Genomic DNA, 27,574 nt, shown 5'->3' on the forward strand with positions numbered 1-27,574 from the left:
GTGTCCCTGCCTCTTCCTCCAGCCGTCTGCTGCAGCTCGAGCACACCAGCTCACCTGTAACTCTGCTCACATGCTGAACAGTGGAGTAATCGAACCAATACGTTTGAACCACAAACCCACTCTGAAGAAGAATTTTGGCATCCAAGTGAGTCAACCTGCAGCAAATAACCAGAACTACATCCAGAATGAGAACCTTTTTTCCTGCCACCACAGCCAACCTGGAGTCACATCACCACAAATCAACAGGTGAGCTCCTCTCCTGCAGCCAGCGGCGCTAAAAACACCTGAACAGAAAATAAATTAAAAACAACCAGCACTTTGTGGAAGTAACAACAGAAAACCAGCTCTTGTAATGACATGTGAAAACACAGATCAATATGAGTTAGAATGAAGCTGACTGGTTACCTGTGCTACCTGCTTTAACAGGTAAGGCGCTTCTACCTCCACTGGGTCCTAGTGTCCGTCCTATTAAAACCTCATCCATCCAAATCTGACTTTAAATATTATTCATCTCAGGTTTAACTGTGGGACTGCACGGTAGCACCGTGGCCTCACAGCCAGAAGGTCGCCGGTTGGCGTCCCGGTGAGGACACCCGGGATCTTTCTGCGTGGAGTCTCCATGTTCTCCCCGTGCAGCGTGGGTTCTCTCCGGGTTCTCCGGCTTCCTCCCACAGTCCAGAAACATGCTGAGGTTAATTGGTGATTGTAAATTGTCCGTAGGTGTGAATGTGAGTGTGCTTGGTTGTCTGTCTCTAAGTGTAGCCCTGTGATAGACTGGTTACCTGTCCAGGTGAACCTGCCTTCACCCTGAGTCAGCTGGGATAGGCTCCGCCCCCCACCACACTAGTGAGGATGAAGGTGTAGAGATGATGGGTGGATGTCACATAAAGGCAGAAAGGTCGACAGAAAAAGACCTGAAGCCTCATGAGACTCCCTCCGACCGGCCCAGAGCGCTGGATGTTCTGGTCCAGATGAGTCTCCTCCTGGTTCCTTGTCACCACGGTAACTGCGTTCACATCCTTCAGCTCTGCGTTCTTTTCTTTCCTGCAACACATCTGGACAGACACCAAACATGCCAACACGTCCATGATGTGCACTGAAGAACGCCACGCCAGACCCAAACCTTCATTAGAAGTTCATTTGCATTTATTTTCATATTAAACAGTGTAATTATAAACATTTCATTCAATTACACTAAGCATGATCAATATGAAGTAAAAATATTTTTTTAAAATCTACAAGTTTAAAGGACAGAATGAATCCACATCTGCTCTTGTGTTTTTAATTTAACTGCTTGAAGCTGATGACTGTGATGATATGTTCCTCTGATTTAACTCAGCTTTAAGTTAACAAAATGAAACCTCATACCTAGAACTCAGTTACATCAGTTCCCATTTACAGACCGAAACAAAAGAAAAATAATCAACATTTATATACATCAGTACAGTTCAACATTAAGTTACATTTCTCAAATGTGCAAGATTAAGCAAATGTATACTGTAGTCAAATAAAACGAGACTTCCTTAAATAGATGTTCAAGTTTAACTGAAGCACAGGCTGCTGGTTTCAACATACAGTGGTTCTGTTGGGGCGGTGAGATGGACTCCTATCTACTGCAGGGGAGGTACAGCTGCTCAGAGACACAACATCTGAGTCTGAGTCAATGAAAAGATCCAAACAGTAACTGTATAAGCTACAGTTCCAGATGACTGATTTAAAGCTGTACACGAACACGTCTTGATCTGTGACCGTTCTGCTTCTGTACAGGAACTGATCAGGACACGCCCCGTCCAGACGCCGTACGGCCTCCGACCGTACCATGAAATGCTCGACTGCAGCCGGACAGACGTCGTTTCAGAGGGAAATCTGTTTGACACAAAGTTTAAAAAAACAAAACAAAAAAGGCAAACAACTCTGTCCATGACACTCAAGTTTATAAAAGCAGCAGTGGTTTTGTTCTAGTAGTGAGTTCGTGTGACGCTTAGAGTCCCTGCACGGTACCGGAGATCCACCACCGGGTCGTCCACCAACCAATCAAACTAATTCATTCAATTCATTGCACATTTGTTTACAGACAGCTCGAGACGTCTTCTTCATCCTGACATTTAAAAATAAAATCTCCCACTTTTCTTTTCTTTTTTTTTTCTTTTTTAAACACAATCCTGCTCAACGCCTGATTTGAAGTTTTGTAGTGATAAGAGGAGTGCAGCTGTCTTTACAGCATGACCGGGCACCACGGGGCGGCCGAACCCTCCCAGCAACGTCCTGCACACGTCAGAGGATAAAATAAAGCTTTACAAAATCAACAACTTGTTTTTCAGTTTGTCCTCACAACTGTCTTACAGTTGGAGCGCCCTGGGAGGACGATTATCCTCGTCTCAAAAATAAGACTCAGCTTACTGTGAATGTTCCTTCCACACATAGACAAAGGAACATCGAGTGTGTCGCCCCTGCAGATGAGGGATTGTACGTCTTCTGATCATCCCATGCATACATGGTGCCTCCACAGCCAACCATCTCTGTCTAAATGCTGCTACAGAAGGATTCCACACGCAGTTTCTCTCCCAGTAGGAGACTGTGATTAAACTCAACATGAAGTTACAAAAAACAAAAAAGGCAACCACTGAAATAATCGCACAACATGAAGGAGAGAAATTAAGAATGTTACAGATGAAGCTTCAGGTTCAGGTCTGGTGAACCAGAGCCGACTGCTGTTTGGCTGTAGTGACACGTTTGCTCGGCCAGCGTGTTGAACTCAGAACATAAAGTGTTTTCTTTTTTAACTTTTGAGTTTTTTGGTGAAGCAAAAGTCCTGGAAAAGGAGTGCACTTGGACACACACTGAAAAGAAGCAGCCAAACACCTGGAACACGCATGATGAGTCTTTAAAGCAAACATTTAGAAGCTCGCACGGTTTTGTTTCTTTTTTTTTCTTTTTTCCAAATTGTAATTGCACTGAACTGAAGATCACACACGGGTGGAGCTGGAGAGGTGGAGCGGCTCAGACTGGGCCTCGTCCGTCTTATTTGCTGAAAGTCAGTTTACAGTCTTTGCTCTGGTGGTCAAACCCACCGAGAACAGTTCTGCCTGAGAGAAGCATCCACAGTTTTCGTCATCTGTCCGTATTCAGTCGATTCAAAGAGCACGAGTTTAGCTTCGTATCTCAGTGGCGTGACGATCAACGGTCGCTTCGGTTAGCGCACTAGTCCTTTTCTCCGTCTTCACTGCTTCCTGGTGTGGACAAAAGAGGAAGATGTAAGTTTAATCATGTCTTTTAGCACAGATGACTAAAACTAAACTGTCAGAGTTCCAACAGTCCTTGAACTAACCACGTGTGACTTTTGGTTTCTTTGGTGAAAAAAAAACGACCAAATCTCAGCTACAAACAGGAAGACTGACTCAGCATCCCTCCATCCTACAAGTCCTGGTTAAAACGTGTCAGACATGAACAGTTTGCAGAAGAACAACAAGAAACACGAAACAACCCAGAAGCCATCAGTGGCGTGACACAAGCCGGAGGACTTCTTGGTTGAACTGCAGGTTGTGTTCACAGCTATCAGTTAGCAGATGTCAGCACAAACATCTGGTAGGCATGTTTCAGACGGTCCCTGACACCTGAGGACACACTGGTGAAGGCTACAAGTGTTGATTCTGGGTTTTTTAAAATTTATGTACAAAGTCAAAGAAATTCAACTTTGTTTTTTTTGTTTGTTTTTAAATGCTTTGTGGCATCAAAACTTTAATATATTGGACAAAAGAGATATGTAAGCTGTCTCTACTGCTAGCCATCCTTCTGCTTCACACTGCAGTAAACATCATCACCACAGTATGTGAACGTGACAGCAACACACGTGTCTGGACCAGCTTCCTTGTTTACAGAACCTGGCTGGTTATTTGGTTGCAGCTCGGCAGGTGAGAAACTTCCAGGAGCAGCACCTGGAAGGCCTCATTATCAACACCTTTGCCTGATTTGAAGTGCAGCAGCACATGTTTCGAGTGATTCTCGCCCAATTTATTTCTTCCACTGGTGCAACAGCTTCCTGTCCTCGGTGCTGTCAGGCAACTAGCAGGGTCTTCCCCAAATGCTAAGCTAAGCCAAGCTAAGCTACGCTAATCACCTGAGAGACAAATCTTCCTATTTACTGTACAGCAGTTGCAGCTATCCACTATTTTATTGATCAAGTATTCGAACGATTATTCTGGCGATTAATCGAGTAATTGGATAAAAGTATATTTAATTTTAGTTATTATAACTTAGTTTAATAGTAATACGTGGTTTTCTCTGCCGGTTACTCGCTGCTGCTCACCGTTTTCGTGTCTGGCCGCTCGCTACAGCATCAGAAGCGGGAGTGAGCGCACTGTGCAACAAACATAACCGTCCGGGCGGAACACGGCCGACATCCGACAGCATATCGTGGATTAAACGAAGCCTCGAGGCATTTCAGTAATCAAAATATTCGAGGAATTGTTTCAGCCCTACTGTACAGACGTTACAGGGGTATTAATCGTCTTTCCTATCATTATTTTTCCTTGACCAGTTCATGCAGCCTTTGGTGTTACTTGCCTCCTTGTTCGATGTCAGAGTCGGTGAGGTGTGTCAGCGAGAAGCTGGCGATGCTGGCCGGTGAGATGGAGAAGCGCGAGTAGCTGGAGGAGCTGCTCCAGCTGGGCTCCAGCACTCGTCCTACTGCAGGAGCCGGAGAGGAGAAGGACGACGCTGCAGAGGAGGACATGGCCTTAGACACCGGGGCTTTATCCGCCTTGGACAGGAATGCAGGTGAAGGGGAGGAGAAGTCATCGTCCCACTCAAAACCACCACCTGTAAGAGTTTAACACATTGGTCAGGACATCTAACAGCAGCAGACATCTTCAGCTGCTGCTGGTGGACTTCAGGATCACCTTCTTCATCTGTTGAGCTCTCAGAGTTGGTGAAGCGGTTCAGGTAGCTGGCAGTGGGCACGGGGCTGCTGAACTCTGGCACCTGACTGTTGGAGCCTGAGGAGTGGTCGCCCAGCTCCTTAGTGGGAGTCTCCTGCATCACAGAGCATCAGAGTTAGCGAGAGGCCACACCTCTGAAACAGTTCTTATGACAGAAACTAAACCATGCTATTCCTTTACCTGGTCAAACAGGTAGACGGTGACATCGTCGAAGAAGGACACGGCTCTTCTGGAGTTGTCTGCGCCGCCCCTCGTTGAAAACGGCGACGATGAAGCCTCAATGTTCAGCGCTGTGGGCTTCAATAAGCTCTTCAGGTTCTTGGCGCTGCTGTCGTCTGAGATGATCAGCGGCACCGTGTGCACCGCCTCGTCCTCGCTCTCAGAGCTGGAGCTGTGCATCTGGTACGCTCGGATGTCGTCGTCAGAGTCGTCGCTGTTCTCATCCTCCTCGTCTGCGTCCACGTCGTCCTCCTGTCCATCCAGACCGGAACCATCCCGCCTCCCCAGGTACCGGCCCTCCACATCCGGCTCCTTTATTTTATGACCGTCGCTGGCGTAAGTCCTGACTAGTTTAGCGTGGACTGCGCTCCCTGGAGCTGGTTCTGATGGGGCAGCAGGAGCAGCTGTTGAGGGTGTCAGATCTTCTGACTGCTCCAGAAATGTTGCGTCCTTGAAAAGCTCTGGTTTATTTCCATCTTCGATATGGCTGTTGATAGACTCTGCCGCCTCAGTCTCACGGTTCTGTGTGAGTTCTGAATCCACTTCTGGATGTGTGTCCCCAACATGAGCATCAGGTGTTTCTCCAGCAGCAGGCTGTGCTTCAGCAGATACAGAAGACTCTTGCTGAGAGAATAAAGAATCGATATCTTTTTCCTTGTAAACTTGCAGTGCTGGACCTCCAGACGCCCCTTGGACCAGATCAGCAGAGTTCCTCAACCACGTGACTTCGACAGAACTTCCCGCAGCTGCTTCTTCAGACTTCTTCTCAGGTTCTGACTCATTGTCAGAGAAGTAGGCAGAGTCTCTGTAATTACTGCCCATCAGTGGTTCCTCAGGAGGAGCTACATCAGCTGGCTGCTGGTCCTCACTGGGTTCCTCGCTCTGAGCATCCGGCACACCCTCCACTTCTGAGATGATGATTTTTGGTGGAACCAGGCTGGTTGCAGCTGTGAGCTCTTCTGTGTCTTCTTCTTTGGTAACACTCAAGCCATTCTTTACTGGGGAGCAGTCGTTGACAGTTTGCTGAGAGTTCCACTCAGGAGACTCCAGGTTCTCCGTCTCATACCCGCTGTCAGAGATCTTGTATGGAGGCTGGAGTTTGTGCTGGGCTACCTGAGCATTCAGCTCCAGTCCTTGTTCTCCGAGCCGGTGTATGTCCAGAGAGTCTAGAGAATCTGGGGTTTCAGCCGAGTTGTCCACAGTTGGAACCGTGGTGGACATACTGTCCTCCAGTAAACTGTCCTGGCTGATCTGGTCCAAAGATGGACCAGATACCAGGAGAGAAGATCTGACAACAGGACGCCCGTTAGTGTCCATAAAAGCCTCCTCGTGATCAGACAGCGTGGTCTCCAGTTCTATGTCTGCGTCTTCAATCAGCTCGCTCAGCAGATCGTTACTCGTTAGGTCTTCACTGTGTCCGTTGTCTGAAGACAACACTGGAGCTTGTGGGTTTTCAGGGATTTCACTTCTTATCGTCTGAGCACTATCCTTTGAGGTTCCAAGGTCATCTTCAAGGTTGGGAATTTTGGCATCTGTGCACATTGAGTCTGTCGTGGCACTGTCAGAGAAAGCAGGGGCGTGGCCATCAGCGTGACTAATCAGAACCTCGAGCCTCTCTGAGGTAGAATCAAAACCAGAGTCCACACCTCTGTCCGAGGATTGCAGCAGACCAAGGTCTTCGGTGGAAGAACTATTTCTAACTGGCAGCTGATTGCTTGTGTTGTCTTCTGAGACCACTGTAATGGAAGGCACCAGTGTTTCGTTTCCTACCAGGTATAACTCCCCCAAGCTGGTGCTTGGAGAATCTAAAAGTTCATGTCTTGAAGATGTGCTACTTGCTGCAGGTTGTAAATAAGCATCTGCTGTGTTTAAGCTGCCTGAATTCTCAAGGTTGTTCCAAGAATTCATTTTGAATGCGTCTTCAGGTTCGTGGACTATGCCAGGTAAAAGAAAATTCTGGTGTAGACTTGAGAAACTGGAGCCCTCTTTCATCAGACTCTGGTCTCTGAGAAACATAAAGTTATCAGCAAGCTTTTCAGTAGTCAGAAGCCTCTTTACGTCTGTGTTCTCCCCCATCACTTCCACAGACACGGCCGGGTGAGTGGCCTCCCCTAAAAAAGAATCCCCATAGCTCTCATCTCTGTTCCCCTCCTGGACCTCAACAGGGCCACTTTCATGGAAAGGGTTCCCGTTACGCTCTGGAAGCTCCATAAAACCTTGTCTCCAGGAGGGAGAGTCGTCCTGCCTGGACCCCCCTTCGTTGAAAATATTCGTGTGATATGGACTGTCGTTCTCCAGAGACGACCAGATGTGGCTGTCTGGTAAATATGAATCCTTGGAGTCAATACTTTGGTGGAAAAAGTCGGCATCTGTACTCGACTCATCCAGACGGACATCTTGGAGAACAACAAAGTCTTGGCGGCTTGAGCTAAAGCCCATGTCTTGTCCTCTATTGCCATCGTCCCCAACAGTGCTCTCCCCCTGTTCTTCTAGCTGGATATAATATTCATTCCCATTGGATGGCTTCTGTGCATCAAACACTGGAACAATCCCAGGAATTCCTGAAGGAGTGTTGCCACTTTCTGCCCCTGCTGCTCTGGTCAAAGGATCAGGGAAATGGGCCTGGATGTCTTCACTGGAAACAGGGAAGAACATGCTGTGGTAGTTCAGCGTGGTGTCCATCCCGGAGCGCCCGTGGTTGCCATCGTAGTGGTCGTGTTTGGCCGCCTCCCACACATACTCAAAGCTGAGCCCTTTGCTTGTTTCGGTGACAGTCAGGACTTCATCGATCTCTTGTCGCAGGGCGTCATCAGCAAACTGCTCCAGGATTGGGAAGGAGGAATGGCTGACAGTGGTCTGCCGAGTGGAGGGGTTGGGCTTCAGAGCATCCCAGCGCTGCTCAAAGTCTTCTTCTATGTCCTTCTGGCCTTGCATGCGCAGATAGATGAGCAGACGGTGCACTTCCTCTGCTGTGGCCCGCTTGTCTGGGGACAGCCAGCAGAACTGCAAGACCTCGTACCTGAAGGTACGGGGAAACAGAAGAAACGCATTTTTAACAGCTGAATAATTCAAATTTCAACAATGCCACTAACTTGCTGCTCACTACAATGAGACGCACCATCTGTCAGAGTACGGGAGCTCCAGCTGCGGCTTAAACAGCTTGACCTGTTGCTCCTTGATGACGTGATTGAGAACCTCCCGGTCGGACAGATGTGGGTATGGCTGAGCAGTGTTCTCGAAGAGCTCCCACAGTGTGACCCCCAAGGCCCTGCAGGCAAGGGAGGATGAAACAGATGCTGTGTTTAACAACAGGACGCACTGAAAGGTCAGAAAACGGCCTTGATGTCTTGTAAAAACAATGTTCAGGTGAAGCACACTGGTCCTAAAATCTGAACATAAAGGGAGCTGTCTGGACCACAACGTGTTCTGATCAGGGGGAAACCAGATTATTGTAAAGAGAACTACCTGATGCAACGCTGCAGTCTGACTGGAAAGCACTTGGGCAATCATTCGTGAAGGCTGTGTCACAGTCTATTTCCCCTCTTGAATATCAGCCAGACTGTCTAGAGGCGTACTGCAGAGCCATCTACTGCTACATCTTGTTTTGTTTTACTCCTCATATACGACCCACGTATAGTTCAGTTACAGCACGGCACAACTGTACCTAGAATATTCAACATACGCTGTATTAGACCAGCTGAAGCACTGTCTATATTTATAGACCGTCCAGCATCATGAAGGGCTTTAATGCCACTCAGCTCTCCATGTTTTACCATTTTGAACAGAAATGAGGAATTCGAACTGAATCCATCTTTTTATTCCCAGATCTGAGCCACTGGGCTTCTCTGAGACGTCAGAATTGAATCAAGCATCACATTCAACCACTAAAGCGACTGTTTCTGTTCAGGAATGCCAGTAAATAACTATAATCTGACAACTGAATCCAGAAATAATAATGGGCTTTAGTATTCTTTCTGTTTCTTTGTAAAACAGTGAATTTGAAAATTCCCTGATAACAATAATAATAATATCATATCATTTAAAACATCATTTGGGTTAAATGTCTTCTACATGCTGGTGTATGAACCACTACAGATACATAAGAGATGATTCAGGTAATTACCAGTGCTGTTAATTTAGGGCCGCTGTGGCGTAGACCTGACACTGGGTGGAGGTCTGATACGTTTGTTAGAGACTGTACCTCACACTGTGTCATTCTTAAATGATGTTCAAAGTCTTCCCTTCTGATTCCAGAGTGTCGCTTCATATCTATGTATCTGGATCAGGTCCAGGCTCACTTAGTGTGTTGAGGGTTTTTAAAAACATCTGAGCTCCTACCACACATTGCTGGGCTTGGTCTGCTCCATCGTAATCACTCCCCCATGACGTTCGCCCACCAGCTCAGGAGCCAGCCAGCGCAGGGGCGCGAACACATCATCCTCTGTGATGATGTAATCCTCCTGTCGTCACACAAAGGAGGACGTCAGACATGATGCTTTATACTTTCCCACAACTTTTCCAAACTCAACAAGAAACGCTGCGAATAACTGAAGAAACACGACCCAGTAAAAAAAACAACAGGAGAAATGTGTGTGTTTGTTAGCTCTCATTGCGGCAGTGCACTCTCATGTTGCCTCCCCCTTTCTTTACAGAAATAGACTCACTGGGTGACCTTATCTTGGGAGTATTAAATTCAGACAGCCAAACTGACACATCAGCAGTATTTAAGGAATGCAGCAGAGAGAGCCGCCTTAGGACATATGCAGCGTGTCGCGTTACACCGCAGGACGCCCTTAATTCTTCTGTGAAATATAAAGTTGATCAGAGGAAACACCTGAACGGCCTCTGATGAAAAACATCTAGTTTCTGTCCGGTCATGTGGGAGACTTTCACTGTGACCTAAAGGCAGCACACTGGACGTATGAATCAGGGAAATAAAGCAGAGGAGTTCTAACTGTCTCAAGAAGGAAACATAACTGTGAGTAGAAAAAAGGATGAACATTTAAAGTTCCCAAACTGAACCGATGACCCTACAGTCATCGTGTCTCAGACAACTAGGTCATCAGGACAACACACTGGTCTGTTCACAGCAACGGACTCTAAACAAATGAATGAAGTCAGGTGAATCCCTTGAGATGATTTCAGTGTGCTCACCTGTAAAACATAACGCCGTAGTGGCTTCATGAAGTTTTAGTAGGAGTGTGCACAGTACAAACGATGGTAAACCTCTGCTTGTTATTTTTTAATCACAACCTGCTACAAGTCTGGTCGGCTCACGTTCAGTTTAATACAACCGTCCCCAACAGCTTACAGGTGATCACAGGGATGGAGAATCTGACATTAGGTTTGTTCTCACCTTGTATCTGTAGGGTCCGATGCCATAGTCTCCCACTTTGACTGTAAGATCTGCCGTCAGGTAGCAGTTCCTCAGAGCCAGATCACTACGAGACAAAGACATCACACAATGAGGGGATTAGATATTTAACAAGCTACTAAATCACTCACAGATTCTGAAATCCTGGGGAAGTTTGTGATCATCGCTGTAAAGAAAACATTTAGCGGATACTCGTTGTTGCTAGCTGTGCTCAGCCTGTGCTTTGTCATCTGTGTGTAAGTTAAAGCAGAGGTTAAGGCACATATAATCAACCTTAACACACCAGGTTTAATATACAACAACAACAACAACGAAGAGGGTGGACAGGCAAGGAGGATTTGGGTATCTACAGGGAATCAGCTCAGAGGCCTTGTCATTTTCTCTGCTCTTCACATTACAGCAGGACTCATACGCCGGTTATTCCTGCTTCGTGCATACAGCAGCAGGGTGCAGTTTCTAGAGGGAAACACAGGCTATGCAAAGTTTTTGTTGGTCTGCCAAGGGAGGCCGTAACAAGCTCCGAGGCTCTGTCTGCTCATTAAGGCGACATATGGTAGTCCATTCACAGCGGATGAAGAGGCAGGCTTTGGTTTCCCTTCAGCCCCGCGGCATTCCCTGTGCACAAGCTCCAAGTCCTTTTCACCCGCCCAATGACAACCACTGCTGACGCTAGTATTCTTGCGTGCACACAACCCAGCTACTGTCAGAGCCACTGAAACCCCTGGAAGATAAATGGAGATGTATTTTAAACTCCCCTGTCCTCTGCTGCTGGCTGACGGCCGACATACAGTAACACAGCGAGCGGGAAACAGGTCCAGCATGTTCACCCTACAAGGCTAATATGTTGCTGCAGTGATTCCAGCACAGAGTTCTAGCTAACGCCTTCTGGGCCTGATCTGACTTATATAGCTTTAATTTTTTTAACTTTCATTCTTATACTTGGTAAAACAGACCTTGAGAGGAAAAGCGTCCCGTGTGGTGGACCAACTTCAAGCCGTTACATATTAATATTAACAACTAAACATCCAAACACACACGGTTAATCTATCGTGTGACAGGTTTTGATTTCTGAGCAAACATCGGACTAATAATTAGCATGAATATGAATGAAAGGCGTCTTGAACAGCGGCTCTTCTGACACCGATTTAATCTCAACTTCAAGAGAGAAGTGAAGCTGGAATAAGTATCCAAGACAGAAAAATCATTTAAATATGTAAATATATATCATGTAGTGAATAAAAGCACAGTGAAAAACCTGACTGAGCTTTTAATCAGAGTTTTACATTTAAACATGTTAACGTGCATTTGAGGAAACGTTAAGACACAACTATTAATAAAACCTGTCAAAGCCCGTAATGTGATGAGGCACCGAGGGGAGATGTGCTGATTTTAGAGTGAGTGACTGAATTAACCAGAGAAGTTCAACCATTTCCCTGAGGTTTGCACCAAAGGGATCAATAAAGTTCTATTCTATTCTATTCTATTCTATTCTATTCTTCTGTAGTGAAGAGCTGGTGTTTCCAGAAGCAATGTCAGGCCACTTTCACAACCAGTTTTTCCCTCCACAGTCATGAGACTTTTACACACATCTACAGACAGATAAAAGACAAAACGTGCAGCAACAGCAGGGAACTGAGTGGAATAATGTGCACTACAGGAACAAATGCCTTTCTGTTTGAGTACTATAATGTAACTGAGCATAAGCTTCTGCAAACTGATCAGAGCAGTTCTTGGTTTTGGTTGAAAAGCTCCTATTAACTGAGAAACACTTGTGCTGTGAACACACCAAGACATACGATTAATCGACGCCCTAAAGGACACCTTCTCCCAGAGTGTTTTAATCAGAACACAGTCATTCATACAGTGCAGCCTGGGTTCAGTTGTTCTGGCCCGTTCTCACTGTGAAGCCTCAGCCTTGGACATGCGCCCACATGGCTCTGGCCTGGAGGGTTTTGTGTCTGCGGCGCTGCACCACCGGCAGCCTCTCGTACGTTTCTGCCAGCATGTGTCTGTCAGATGGCGTAACTGTTTTTTGGATTTTTTTTTTTTTTGCGGTTAAAAGTGCCACAGAAATATTTTTACGATCATAAATTAAATTAGTCCACATAGAGGGCAGCTTGTCGAACTCTCTTTGAGTTGTAACAAGGATTAAAACACAACGCCCAATATGAGGCTATCCTTTTACATGCAAAGAGCAGAATCATCATATCCTTCTGGCAGCGGACAGCTGACACTGTGGCAATGCATGGGAGCTGTGTAATTGGAGCCCTCTGAGCTTATTCTGAGCATGCAAAATAGAGCTGATGAGCTGAGCATCGTATGTTACCCCCAAGCCCCGAGTTCCCGACACCCCCTGTACCCCCGCTGGCTGCTGGCCAGACATCCAGGACTGGCTGGGGTAAAAATGAAAATGAAACGCAGCCTCTCCGCTGTACACACCTTTTTTGGAGAACACTGGTACTCCTGAGACTGGTTGGACAGTCAGCACTGAAGTGAAGCTGACAGTTGACCTCTTGCCTTTACAATCACTTCATACAATGTTTAAGGCTGCGTACTGGCATCACACATACATACAGACTGATATTACTATTGGTCTGTGATTTGCCATGAAAAAATACGTTTAAGATGGTCATATCCGTCCTCTACAGGCAGAACAGGATGTAATCTTAGTGTGCTGATATTTAGAGTGTATGGAACTTGAGCCACATGTTTAAAACTTTACAAAAGTCCCATGTAACATTAACTATGTAGAACTAGACAAAAGCAGTCCAAGTGAATGAGACAGAAGCAACATTTTCCTTTAAATGATTCAACTTGAGGATGCAGTTCAGTTGTACAAGGACCAATGAGTATGCATCGACCTCAACAGAACCGTGGAGACATTTCTGCAGCAGCTGTATTGAGTGCTGAGAAAAAACACAGTGCTTAGCTTAGTGGGTCAAAACTCTGTGCGCTTGCTCGAGTATTGCACTTCTGAAGTGCTACCTGTGCAGGAAGTTGTGTTTGTGAAGGTGAGTGACACCAGCAGCAATTTCACAGGCCATCCTCTGCAGCTGCAGCAACTCAGCGTTCCTGAACATCCAATCCTGCTGAGACAGGTAGCCCCGCAGATCGCCCTGCAGAGACACACAAACACACAGCGCTTCGTTAGCTCGTCAGCATCAAACATGACAGTCAAACATCCGGCAGAGCATTAGTTGTTTTATAGCAATAGGAGGAATTTAACAAGAGATCCTAATTAAGTGCAATGTGCAGAGATGGCCACACAGGGGCAGCAGACACTCCTGTTCTGTCCTCTCAGCACTTCTCACCACTGATGGGAGAGAACCAAATAAGGGTAACCCCGTTTAATGGAACCTCTATGCTGTGTCACAGGGATTTATAAATAAGAGCTTACAGCTCAGATCCGTGAAATTAACTGTGCACGCTTCCAACTGGGCTTCAGAGTTTGTGAGTAAACAGGAGAAAAGGTCTCATGAGGAACGCAGGTCAAAGGAGTTTACATATGAATTACACCTCGACGTAATGAACAAACAGAGACTTATAGAGGTGAACAGTGATACAGGAAGCACAACGCCAGAAGGTGTTCTGATAGCTGGCCAGTGTGACGTCGCTGCAGCCGCAAAGTGAAACTGAAACAAAGAGCCGTGTTCAGATCAGACCTACAGGAGTCTTTGTGGTTGGAATGAATCCCGGCAGACTATAAATTTGAATTGAACAACAGGGTCTCAGCTGTGTGTAGGTTCACAGCCTGCGATTGGCTGGGACTGTCTGGACACCTGTGGACATCACTCCCCAAAACCCAACACACTGCGGCGCACCAACTGTACACTGTACTGAGCACCTTCCTGAAATTCCACCACAGTTTGGTGAAAACAATGTTCACTGTAATGCATTTAGCTACAAATGATGGACATTTCAAAAGACTGCTCTTTAAATCTGATGTCCTGAGTGTGTAAAATAAAACTGTGTTATGTGTGAAGGAGGTTCCCGATCAGCCAGCAGAGTCCCCTCAGGAGTGAGCTCCTAGGAACATACTGAACATGAGGCTGTTAAAAATGTCAAGTCACATGCAGCTCCTGAGAATTACAACCCAGTGTGTGCTTTTACAAAGGCTTTACTTTTCCCTGAGCTATTTCTCTACAAGCAGCTTAGATCAGCCGTCTTATGTAAGCACTATTTGTTTGCTTCATCCACATTCACCTCTGCATACACACACACACACACACACACACACAAACCCACTCAGCTCTGAGAAGGAGTCTTCGCTGAAGAGCTATATTCAATGTATGGTAAGTGATACTGCGTGGCTGTCTTCATTTGTGAAGACATTTGTGCAGCAGGTGATCAGGTTTGGGTTCCGGGGGGAGATCCAGGCTGTTAATGAAACAACATTAACTGTGAAAAACAATTAGGTCTGTGTCTGGTCCATGGATAACAAGAATGTGGCAAGTTTCCAGCACAAAGACTCACGTCTAGCTCAGCCACCACCACACCAAGGAGGCATTATGAAATACCAAACTCATTAATCTATTTTAAACGTGACTAATGGACATCTGACTGTAGTAAATACAGTGAGTGGGAATAAATGCGTGACCAAAGAGTCTGTGTTAAATCAGCTCAATAAAGATCAATAAAGAAGATCCCGAAAAGGCCAGTTAGCCTACAGAAACCAACAGGACACCCACCACATAAGGGCAGCTTTAGCCATAAGGTGGACTACCGTCTACAACTGCTGCTCAGCGTGCTTCAGGACACGCCACAGTCAGGAACGTATAGCCTGGAAATGCCAAGACAATAACATAAAGAGCAACGGATTCTTGTAACAACCGCAATAAATGAACGAGATCAACGACTTTCAAAAGTCAGCTGGCTCTGGTCTGAAGCAGGAGGTCTGACTGAGTTCCTGTTCGGGCACCGGGCAGAAGATCCACGCATTTCAGGCTGTCACTCACTACGGTATGTGACATTCTGTGGCCCCCGCACCAGTTGCTGGATGTATTTCGATGTCTAAAATGCTTTGAGTCAGGGTTACCCAGCACGGGTGATACAGCACGGAAAAACCGGCATCAATCAACAGGCTGTCACGGGGAACGTCACAGTATATCGGCTTTTTGGGATTCACTTTGTCCACCGTGCAGCTGCAGTGTCGCGTTTCATGTTTCCACATCTTGAATATGATTGACACGGCCTCCAGTGGACGGAAGCCACGGCCCAGTCATCTTTTACCTTAATACGGACTGAATCACTGTGCCGCTTTCAAACATTATGAGCAAGCAGAGCAAACTGAACTTTGCTCATTGAAAGAAAGGAAACGCATATTGTGTAAGGCAAGATCCCAGTTGGATGAAGTCCTAAAAAACCTTTATCCAGCGAGGGATAACAAGCATAGACATCACTCAGTTGTGTTACCCTCACACATTATCACCTCGGACAAACAGGTCGTGCTCTTCATCACGCTATCCTCCCTAATGACTCGCACACACTTGCGATAAGTCATTCACCTTGACTCATTTCCATGTCCTGTCAGAGGCCTTACTCGAACTGGCTGGGAAAGACCACAATGCCAGGACACCTGCCAGGTCTGGGGAGCTGACAATACCCGAGCCCAACAAAGTTACGCAACGTCTGGCAAGACGAGTTCGGCTGGACTGGGCTGGACGTGTTAGCAGGTCACAGAAACGGGAAGCAAGGTGGACACGTAATAACTCAGAGCGATTGTGTCACCCGAGCAGCATTTATTTTAGTCACCATAAATTAACATCTTCTGTGCTACCAGGCTGCATTTGCACTCAAGCCAGTAGTATTCAACAGAATATGAGGATTTAAATGCACCAGTTGAATGTGGAGTTTCCCTCCAATACAACCAGACGTCATAGTGGAGGTTTGTCCTCTTTAGACTCACTAATTAAAACCAATCAGACACCGATGTGGCGTTTATTTTGGGGGTTTTCTTGCATTCTTCACGGGGAACCCCTTTGGTTTCCTTTGGAATAGCCTAGTTTACTTTAGACTGCACTGAAAAGCCTCCAACAAACACAAGGTGCCGGTCATAAAAATGCACAAACAGCAACTGGTGGAGCTGACACCAGAGGAGCGTAAATGGAGCCTGTTGCTTTACTGGGCGAGGTGGGAATGTGAGAAGTCCCAAGCTTAGAGTAGCTATGCGACACCGGCTGGAGGGAGGGAAGGGAGCTCCCCTCTAGCATGGCCCCCCCAGAATAGATAAAGAGAAACAGGGAATAAATCAGTGATGGAGTCTGAGTCACTTCGATACGTTAAGATAAATGGAAGAGCTAATTTGGGACTGAGAGTAAGCCTCCAGTCCAGATGGTCTATAAGGAGGGTCGCCTATGTGAGCCTGATGGACAGCTTTTAAAGAGGTCCTGCCCCGTAAATATGTGGCTTCAAGAAGCTGACAAGAGCTAAATCTCAGACTTCTAAATGAGGAAGTGCAAAAATCTCTCAATTACTGACCACAAAGGCTGTTTGTTAAATGGAGAAAAGAGCAATGCTTCCTTCTACATGTCAGATTAGGCCAATTTATTTCTCATGAGCACAGAACTACTCTTTGTTCGTCTGCACATGGAGCATGCGGTAACTCACCATTTCACAGTACTCAAAAACGAGCAGGAAGGGGATAGCCTCGACACACTGTCCGAGGCACTGGAGGATGTTTGGGTGCTGCAGCACTCTGAGGACGAAACAACAACAACAAGCTGGTGATTTAACGGTAATTAGGGCTCACGAAAAGCTTTAAAAACACTCACATAGACTCAGAGGAGATTAAGTCTGATGCAATATGCAAGAAGGAAGGTAGAGGGTGCTGCTGACACCACAGTGATGTCATAGGGCTATTTTATTTTTACCACATTCACTGTGTGCACATCCTTCCACAGTCACATCTGAACGAGGTCAACCCACCAGCCCCTGAATAATCAATGCAAAACAATAGAGGGGTTATAGAGCTTAAAGAGAAACGTCTGTGTTCACCTGTACGGATCCCCCTGCTGCAGGAAGTCATTCTGTTCCTTGGCACTTGCATTAGCCTTTAGCTCCTTCACCACCACTCTGGTTCCACCCGGGTCTGTGTAGATTTCACTCAGAAGGACCTGACCAGACAAAACAACACTTCAGACCAAACAAGAAGCAATCAAACAACACACACATCTCTGATAAAGATGTCAAGATGTGTTCAAAACCTGAGGACAAATGCATAACATGTGATGTGGAGTCCACTGTGCAGGCTGAGGATCACTTGTGGAAACGTGTATTTACTTAACTACAATAAATGCAGAATAGTCAGTAAAAACCAGTCTGTGTCTAAACCTTCCACTACAGACTCAGAGTATAAAACATTTAAAACATCCTCTGGTTAAATCAAGCATTGCCCTAACTTAACATTTCCTGTTTGGATATTTGGGACGATGCCAGACATGAAGACAGACAGCCTCACCTGTCCAAACCAGCCGTTGCCGATCTCCTGGATGTAGCTCAGACTGTGACGTGCTACCTGGAAGCCTGTGGATCCGTCTGTGACACCAAACACAGAACAACATTGATGAAGACTGTCCTAACTGACTGTTTAGAGGGTACATCTGAACTGCTGACTTATTTAAATCCGCAAACTAAAACCTACAGAGTAGGGCTGGACCCGATCAGCTGACAATTCGTTCACTGCGCTGGAATCGGGATATCAATTTTGATCTCCAAAGAAAGTGTTCACAAAAGTGTTTCACAGAGATTTGACCAAACAGAACGTTATCAGATGGTACAACTGCACTGCTCCAGTTACAATGCAAACTATAAAAGGTTACTCATCCTTCTTCCACACAATCCTCCAGATTTCTAGGTTTAAAAGGTTTGCATATTTAGATTTGTAATTTTAGAATTATAAAAATAGATGCTGAAGAGACAGGGACAGACAAAAATGGCACCTCTGACAACAGACTGAACCAGCTGATCAAAACCGTGATTGATGCCTCAGCTGTATCTGTATGTGCCATATGTGGTATTCACTGTACTGTGCACACGTCGTGGTAAATGAACCTGTGAGGCGGGCGGGGGGTTGGAGGTGTGGGGGTCCGGGCAGGGCCACGGGGGACACAGCGAGGGTGTACACCTCAGCTGGCGACTGCATAGACGGCGTGTCCTCTGCTGGCGGCGTGAAGTCGATCTCATCATCAAAGTGGTCTTCAAACTCCTACAGCAACAGAAAATCGAAAGTGGGATATTACAGAGATCAAAACAGGCCTGCCTTGATACATCACATGATATCACAGCGCCAGCCTTCAGTCACTACATTCAATTACAGCCCCTCCAGCCAGCGGCAGCAGGTGAGGCTGTCCACGACTCTCACCTTGAAGTTGATCTCCCTCTCCTTACAGCAGGTCACACAGTTCACCAGCAGCACCACCAGGGCCACCAGCACCGCCAGGGACACCACCAGGGACAGGTACAGCGACACAGACACCGCGTCCCCTGCACTCGCACCTGAAAGCACAACAACAGACAGAAAAAGTGCTGAGTCATTCACGTTTATGTCTGTGACTAAAATAATTTGGGGGAGAATAAAAGAGGGCGCCTGACAGCTGTGGTGAGTTAGAGGCATAAATATAAGTGCTTCTGACAGTAATACAGCACTTGAGGGGTGTGCTGGCTCTTCTTCTAAATCCACCCACAACAAAGGTACATTTAAGCTTGAAAACTAAAATAAACTCCACAGTGCTCTCACAATCCTCAGCTCATTGCAGCTCCACTGCAGAGGGAAGAAGCGCCAGGCTGCAGCACATACAATCACTGTTCAAGAGCAGCGCGTCTTACGATTTCTGCAAACATGACGTGACAATAACGGACTCCTCAGACCAGACCACCCAACCTCTATCCTTTGTCAGCCGTTCAGAGAGGCAGTTGTGGGGGTGTCCACCGGCCAATTAGCCGCTGATGGTGCACCCGCGGTGACAGCAGGTGTGGGTCGGCTGGAGAGGATGCTGCTGGCCCAGCAGTTCAAGTGTCAGGGCTGACAGCAGCCTCGCAGCCCACTCACTGTGCTGCTCAGCTGCTGCTCACTCACTACGCTAATGCCAGCCCACGTTTACACGACCAGAGTTTTCCAGTTCGCTGCAACATCTTTTACCGAAGACTGTTTTGCACACAAAATAGTAAAGAGGCTGAATCTAGTCCATAACATTCATATATGAAAAGAAGGGTACACCATATTTTGATCAGCTGAATAAAGAAAAGGTATATTCTGCCTGTAAGCTCTCAGTGATCTGTCTGTTCTTTCACCACATGTACGCTTTATTTCCCAAACGTCGCTGTTCATCTGAAAGGATTGAAACTGGCCTCCGACTCCCTCGTCGTTACAGCCACTGTGTGATCAGGAAGAAGTCAACATTTCTTACTACATTTGGCTTGAACAATAATTAACGTTTTTTTTTCCTCTTGCAGATAATAATGAATGCATTTGTTTGATTTTTTTAATTCCCACTGCCTTTCAAAGCGTAAATGGACCCATAATGTCAGCACACTACATTACATCCCAGCGGGGCATGACGGATGACAGCGAGCGAGCGTCTCCTGAAAGAGTGGTGAGAATCTGTCTCCTTCTCCTTCTCCCTCCTGTGTACGTTCTGTCTCCCACTGCTTGTAGCTTCTCAGGTACATCCTGTCTGCTAGAGGGAGAATATTCACCTACTGAGCCTCCTTCTGCTCAGCTGCCAATTTCTGTCAGATGAAGTTGTGCTCTGAATGCATCCCGACTACAAACCCACACCTCGGCGTCTCGTGTTTTCACACCAGGTAGCGAGTGTGACGGCAGCACAAACAGTCTGAGCCGCTTTGGAATAAATGAGAAACAAGATAGAATAATAGAATAACAATAATATATTACCTCGAAGAGAAAACAAATATCAGATAAATTAAAAGATGACATTTTCCGTTTTGGCATTCCTTCCACAATAAACTAGGATTGGTGATGTTGTGAACGGTGTGTGCTGACAGAATGGGCTCACAATGTTATAAACCGTCATTCTTTGGTATCTTTTAACCTCCTATATAGTCTTTTCCACAATACCGATGTCACCAATAATTTACATTTATGATAAGATCTGTAAAGCTTTAACAGGTATATAATCTGCAGCGTCCTTAGCAACTCTTTTGAGAAATTTATTCTATACTCATGCATTCTGAAAACATACAGAGAGTTATTTAAATGTGCATGAACTATGTGTGCTGATACTAACACTGGCAGGAACACAGAAGAGGGCATTTCTGTCATACTGAACATCAGGTGATGCCTGTTGTTTCTAATTTCACTGTTCGCCAACTGTTTCTGCATTTCATTCATTTGAACAGAACTTTCTTGAAACTACCTGAAAAGCGAGTGTGAATGCAGCTGGTCTCCAGTAAACACATTCCTCTGGCTCAACATGAGTCAGTGGCCATATTGCTTCATGGGTGGCAGGTTTCTGACTTCAGCCACACCCTCCACCCAGAAACAAAGGTCCTGGGTGGAGCTGAATTAATTAGCCTGCCACCCAAAAAAACGTGTATAAATAAAAATACAAGCTAAAAACAAGGGTGAAGCACGAGCTGAGCAGTGATCGTACTGCTGGCCAGGCCCGGTCAGACGGAGCTGGGCTGCATCCAGACGGTCGGATTGAGCAGCCACCACTTTGAGCCCCAGGGGAACGTCAGATATGAACCAAGTGTCAGCCATGATTGAGATTCATTTCAAGTCTGTCACAGCACACCGAGCCATCGCCGACAAAAATAGAAAAGATTGCTTAATCCGTTCTCTTTAGTTATGATCAAAATAAAAGTCGTCCTGCACTCTGCCGCTGTGCACTCATTACCTCGTGTTTTCCCAAATCCTGATCTGTGTCTCCAAAGCTGCCACACCTGACAAACTACCACTGAAGGCTGTGTGCCATTACAACTCTGAATCATCCTCAGCAAAATGGAACTTTCTAGGAACATCAGACGATATATACTGCGATGTGTTTAAATCAGCGGCATCACCAAGGCCACCGTGAGTAGTAACTGATGGCTGTTTCTACAGGATTCTTTCCACAAACCTCTCCTCTGTGCTAAATACTGCAATAGAGAAACTGTCTGCAGTGAAATATTGATGAGAAGACGAATTAAAGATTAAATAGGCCCATAGTCAAGACACTGGCCCAGTGGATGTGTAGCTATAAATGGCCGTGTGTACTTGAAGCTGTTCAATTTAAGCATTTCTTACTTTGTGATTTATCATCAGGAGAAAGGTGAAGGGACCTTGCTAAGTCTGAAGGCTCCACTTCTCTTTTGTGGTTCAGATATAGGCGGCAGGCGAAGAAGTGAAACACAACACAGCCCAGCCGGACTCAATCCCTACAACGAGCATCAATCACAACCACAGAGTGCATGAAATTTGAATGAAGAATAGGACAAAGAATTTCTCTTTATAAAAGAAGCCGCCTCATACATAAAACAAAAAATGTCTGTAGTGTGCCAGATAAAGGATCCAGACGACCCAATACCTAAATATTGTACTCTTATGCTTGTTGAAAAGCGAACTACACAACGGACAGGATGCACTACACCGAGCATGCAGACAGACCATACAGGGGGCTGATAGGAGGAACCGTGTCTCTGCAGAAACAGAAGAACAAACTGTGGTGACCCAGACAGAGTGATGGCCCGGCACTCCCAGCTGAATCTAAAGAGCATCCGTTGCACTGATGACAGGATGCCCTGCAGGTAGCGAAGGCAAACTTCCCTGAAAATTAAGAACTAAGAACATCTACGACATGCATCTGGCAGTCTGCTGACATCACCGTGTCCAGCCCAGTCCTCCCAGCACCACCACACCCAGCTGGGTATCATCACAGTCCCACACCAGACAGGGAACCCCCTGACTGGGGTTTCCCACGATGCCACTGAAGAGGGATTGAGAGAAACCAGACACATGTCAAGCCATTATCACACTGCTGAATAAGATCATCCTAACATGAAATACAAACGTTCCATAATGTGCAGCGGATGGCAAGAGTTTCCAACAGCATTAAATCAAAAGCGAGCTAATGATAAACTTATCAGCTCTGTTCCAGTCAGCTCCAAAAGACGTCATGTGTTTGTGTCTATTTTTCACCAAACACTTCCTCCTTCCACAGCTACAGCTTACAAAACGAGCATCCAGCAGTGGCAGGAATAATCGTTCAAAGGGAATTTCAAACGGCCTCAGCAGTGCCAAAGCTTAATTTCACAACAATCATGTGAAAAAAAACTGTTTGGCTGTAATTGCAGCCAGCTTTTTGACACAAACACGCTCTGTCGGTTTGAGCGGAGCAGCAGGGTTCCAGGCGGTGCAGGACTCCCAGAGAGGCAGCAGCAGCCGTCAGATAGGAAGACCAGGAGCCGGGTCACGGCAGCGCTACATGGGACCAGCTCTCCTCAGTTAGGCTTTACTTGAGTCATGGGTTCATATTATGACTTGGCAGGCCCTACCAAATGACTCAACTGGTTTTTGGGTCCAATACGGCAGGGAGCTGCCACGTCTTATTTCGGTTGCACTGCATATTTCAGTAGGCATTCACACAGAAGAGGAGCTGACCCATTTTCGCAAATTTCATCCAACAGTGGATGTCTGTGCTTTCAGTTATGTACAGGACGGAGAGTGGCATTGTGTGGCTGATGTGTGAGGGCTTGTCTAAAATGAATCTGCAGCGATCTTTATCAATCAAATGAGGACAGCCCGGGTTCCCTTATCAGTCTTTACTGGTGGACATTTTTCTTTTCTCAGGCTCCTTTTATACAAGATTGGGTTTCTGTTGTTTTCAATGATAAACTGGTAAAACAATATCAAACAACACAGACAAGCCTGTAACCAAAAACGATGGAGCCTCACCACTGACAGAAACATAAAAGATTAACTGGTTTGCAACACGTAATGCCAGCAGGCTGTGGTGGTAGTAACCGAGTCACTGAGGTGTGTAGAGGAAGGTTAAGGCCAATGTCCACCTGGACTAAAGAGACCAAACATGCCAGTATCACCTGGCTATTCACTACAGCCAACACGCCGACAGCCTCAGAATACACTTTTGTTACCTGAAAACTGGTTTTGCAGGTGACCAACCCAGGAGATATTCTTATTTGTGTGAACTCATCCACAGTCTCAACTTAAATCAGAACTAGAGCAAATTAAGAGTTATTGGACCCCATTTGTACGCACAGGTAAATGTAGACGACATAAGTGGGGCAAAGGACTGGTTGCTATGTAATAAAAGCATAAAAGTGGCCTATGATTGCACCATTACCTTCCTGTATACTGTGTTATGATAAAGCAAACAACGCTGCTGCTGCTAATCATTGACTGATGCTGATAAGATTGGAATGTGCCGTGGTTACACATTACCAACCCTTACTACAGCACGTCTACATCTGCATCATATCATGTCTCACAGTGAAGCATGCTAGACCACAGACTGAGCCTCCAAGAGGATGGAGGCACCTCACAACCAACGATTATCTTTACAACTGATTGATCTACTAAAAACCTGATGATTATTGTGAAATCTTGAAATTCCTGCTTTTGTCAGAGTATTGACGAAGCTGTAAGCACCGACTGTTTTGCATTTGTTATCAATAGATCAAATATGAAACATTACATTGCTACCCAAGGAAAACATCCAACCATCATCTCTACACCTTCATCCTCACTAGGGTCATGGGGGGCTGGAGTCTATCCCAGCTGACTCAGGGTGAAGGCAGGTTCACCTGGACAGGTAACCAGTCTATCACAGGGCTACACTTAGAGACAGACAACCAAGCACACTCACATTCACACCTACGGACAATTTACAATCACCAATTAACCTCAACATGTTTCTGGACTGTGGGAGGAAGCCGGAGAACCCGGAGAGAACCCACGCTGCACGGGGAGAACATGGAGACTCCACGCAGAAAGATCCCGGGTGTCCTCAATGGGACGCCAACCGGCGACCTTCTAGCTGTGAGGCGAGAGTGCTACCCACTGAACCACCTGGCAGTTAAAACTAAGTTGTTTTCAACTAATGTTCTTCTGAGTGACCTTTCTTTGATGCATCTCACACCAGACACATCTGATAAGCCGTCTGTCCTGAATCCACTGCAATAATAAATCACACACCTGCATGTAGGTTACATGTGACACTGTGATCAACATCAGCGGACGCTCAAGGGTCACCTCACAACCACAAACAGCTTTTCCATGCTGGTAGGTCAACATCCATCTATTGTGCTGTAAACTTGGTTATATGTCAGTGACCAGACCAAGCCCTTCCCTGTACCTGCCTGCAGGTACACTCAGCTCTACCACATTAACTCACTGCTACCTGGTGTTAAACATTAATCACAATCAAACTAGATGACGTTAATGAATAACTGAGGACAGTCAGAATATGTTGAGTTAAGCAGGTTGCTGCTTAATTGGATCATGCCATCACTTTCAGTTACTATCACTTTTAAAGGTTTTGTCCATCATCCTGTTCACTGTGAAATCAAACCCCTCAGTGCCGACAGTCCTCCTGGTGACGAGCTGCTGTGTTGTTAGCCTTTAGCTGTTTGTTAGCATCAGCTAGTCATCCCAGCAAACGTTAGCTAACAGGTCGGTGTGTTTATTCCTGACATCAGATGAATGACCCAACAATGAATGAACCGTGTACGAACCTGCAGTCAGTTATCTCACCTGGTTTGTGGGGATACTGAAAAGGGGCACCTTCAGACAGCCAGAACGCCGACAGAAAAAGCCCAGTGGCCAGCAACAACACACATCCACGGCGGCTCTCCATCCTGCTAGCTTAGCCAACCAAGTGTTAGCTCCCTGAAATGGTTGTCCTAAATTAGCGGCTGAGTCGATGCTAAATATCGTGTTTTAACCATTGACAGTCAGTTTAACGCCGCTGTGAGCTGCATAAACACGCATATCTTCTGTCTGTTTAGCGACTTGCTATTCGTCGGCTAACTAGCTTCGGCTAGCATCTCGATGCTAACAGTTTCAGCTGACGACAGCAAACGGCGCTATGAATGTAGACGTCTGTTGTCCATGGAGACCGAAGCGGCGATCACCTCCCGCGGCCCGCCATCTCTGCTGGATGCTCCCTGACGGGTTCTAGATTAGCAGCTACGGGGTATTTGATCGATAGCTCTGACTATCATGATACACCTCTCCTCCGAAGCGCCATGTTCCTGTACAACGTCACATCGCGGAATGAGGCGTAAAACTTCACATGATTGACAAACACTTGGACCAATCACAGCGAAGGATACCTGCTAGCTCAACTCTCTCGGCCAATCGGCTTCGAGCTTTATTATCAGTCATGCATGTCCAGTGGTTTGTATCAGAGCTGCAGAAAGCTTCTCACATCCAGTCACTCGCCGAACATGTGAGGAACATAAGACCGATTATGAAAGACGACCTGTCTGTATAAAAGGTTTATTTCCGACTCAGGGTCAACCATAAACTACACATTTTATAGCCGGACGGGGTGCATGAGCGGTGAACTGATGCTACCTGCAGCAGCATCCGCGTCTGTTTCTTGTAGCTTTACTTCTTTTTTTTTTCTAGGGGACTTGATGTGGATGCTGCACTTCGTCAGATCCACTGGAAAACTTGGTACCTCCGTTGTTAAATAACCATAAAAACAACATTAAACCCTATTTCGATCACAATAATCATTTTCCTGAAATAACGGTAAATCATTGATGATGTTTGTAGTTTGATCCAACATTAGGGGAATTATGAATCACCATGTGGTACTATTTGATGACAAGTTGTTTCACATTTGTTATAAATAGCCTTAGAATATGGTAGATATTTACACTTAGCAGACAGAAGTGCTACTATCATTAACAACACTTTAAGTTTCTCATCATGTTTCAGCTTTCTACTGACAGGTTTTACATTTACTACCTATGCTGCTTCTGCATTACACTGCTATAAATGACTGTAAAATGCAGACAAATGCCAACGGTAGAGTACTGTTTTTCCAAAAAACAACTGAACACAGTAAAATCTGGTGCTTTCTGCAGCCAAAAACACAAATGACAGGCTACTGCACAAAATGATGGCGTGAACTGAGCAAAAAACTGCTTGAACAATAGCTAACAAAGCACTTTTTAGACAGCTAACTTGATTTAGGCATTTAGGCAAAAAATATGTAATGTCATGTATTTAAAATAGAGTTTTTAAAAATTATTTTATTGATTAAATGAATGGTTTCTAAATTGTATTTATTTAGATTTATTAGACTATAATTTGCATACATAGCTGCCTTTAAATAAATGTTCCTAATTCATTAAAATGTAACTTGCCCTATCCTTTATTGTATTAAGTGTTTTAGTGGTATGTGTGTGTTTTTTTTTAAACAGAGTTGTTGGATCTCTGGTAAAAGTAGAATATGTGTGGGTATAGCAGGAGAAAGCTTCCTGGCAGCTCCAGTTAAAGTTGGTCACACATTCACCGTATTACTGAAAAGTTAAGCTGCAGTATTAAACAGCATACCTCATATTTTACCGGAGAAGATTGTAATAATCTATACTGTAATTAAAAGTTTTAATAAATTACAATCGTGACACTAAAAATAGAATAAAAAACCAGGGGTTACCAGTATTTCACTGTCATTTTAATGGAATATGTGTTGTTGTGTTTATATTGCCACTCCTCAATAATATCACATATATGCAGCAGTAAACAAATGTGTATTTATGATTATTAGAGGGGAATGTCATTTTTTTAAAATGTATTTTTTTTTAAATGCCCGTAAGTTCATAAAACAGTATGAATGGAAAAATTATCTGCTCTGATTAACTGATGAAGGGGGAGGAGGCAGGCGCTGGCGTGGGGGGAAATCTCTTTGGATTTGAGGACAGATACGTCAGGTTGCTTCTTGCACTCTGGATCACGAAGCTGCAAGAGAGTGTTGGTGCTTACAGGCACAAAGCAAGAGAGGAGAAATCTGCACATCATCTGCTTAGAACGTCCGAACCTCAGCCGAAGCACGGTGAGTACAAAGCGTTTTCT

General features: G+C 45.6%; 1 protein-coding gene across 1 annotated transcript; it reads right to left on the reverse strand.

Moving 5' to 3' along the window:
• Positions 1-1,124: 1,124 nt before the first annotated feature.
• lmtk2 (lemur tyrosine kinase 2) lies at positions 1,125-25,722 on the reverse strand. The gene is made up of 14 exons (XM_008288034.1): positions 25,241-25,722; positions 18,890-19,023; positions 18,580-18,733; positions 17,987-18,063; positions 17,524-17,642; positions 17,137-17,224; positions 13,516-13,646; positions 10,513-10,597; positions 9,495-9,616; positions 8,275-8,424; positions 5,118-8,175; positions 4,899-5,031; positions 4,564-4,818; positions 1,125-3,230 (listed from the first exon to the last, which is right to left on the reverse strand). The coding sequence occupies exons 1-14, from the start codon at positions 25,341-25,343 to the stop codon at positions 3,202-3,204; spliced, it is 4,638 nt and encodes a 1,545-aa protein (XP_008286256.1). The 5' UTR covers positions 25,344-25,722; the 3' UTR covers positions 1,125-3,201.
• Positions 25,723-27,574: the final 1,852 nt, after the last annotated feature.

The sequence above is a fragment of the Stegastes partitus genome, unplaced genomic scaffold (assembly GCF_000690725.1).
Source record: "Stegastes partitus isolate 25-593 unplaced genomic scaffold, Stegastes_partitus-1.0.2 Scaffold539, whole genome shotgun sequence".
NCBI classification, from domain to species: Eukaryota; Metazoa; Chordata; class Actinopteri; family Pomacentridae; genus Stegastes; species Stegastes partitus.

Excerpts from the sequence above, each read along its gene's own strand:
- lmtk2 (XM_008288034.1), bottom strand. The coding sequence starts at position 25,343 with ATGGAGAGCCGCCGTGGATGTGTGTTGTTGCTGGCCACTGGGCTTTTT. Across the intron at positions 17,225-17,523 it reads CAGCAGGGGGATCCGTACAG|AGTGCTGCAGCACCCAAACA; the intron begins GTGAACACAGAC and ends TTTCGTCCTCAG. Across the intron at positions 5,032-5,117 it reads CCGTCTACCTGTTTGACCAG|GAGACTCCCACTAAGGAGCT; the intron begins GTAAAGGAATAG and ends TCTGTGATGCAG.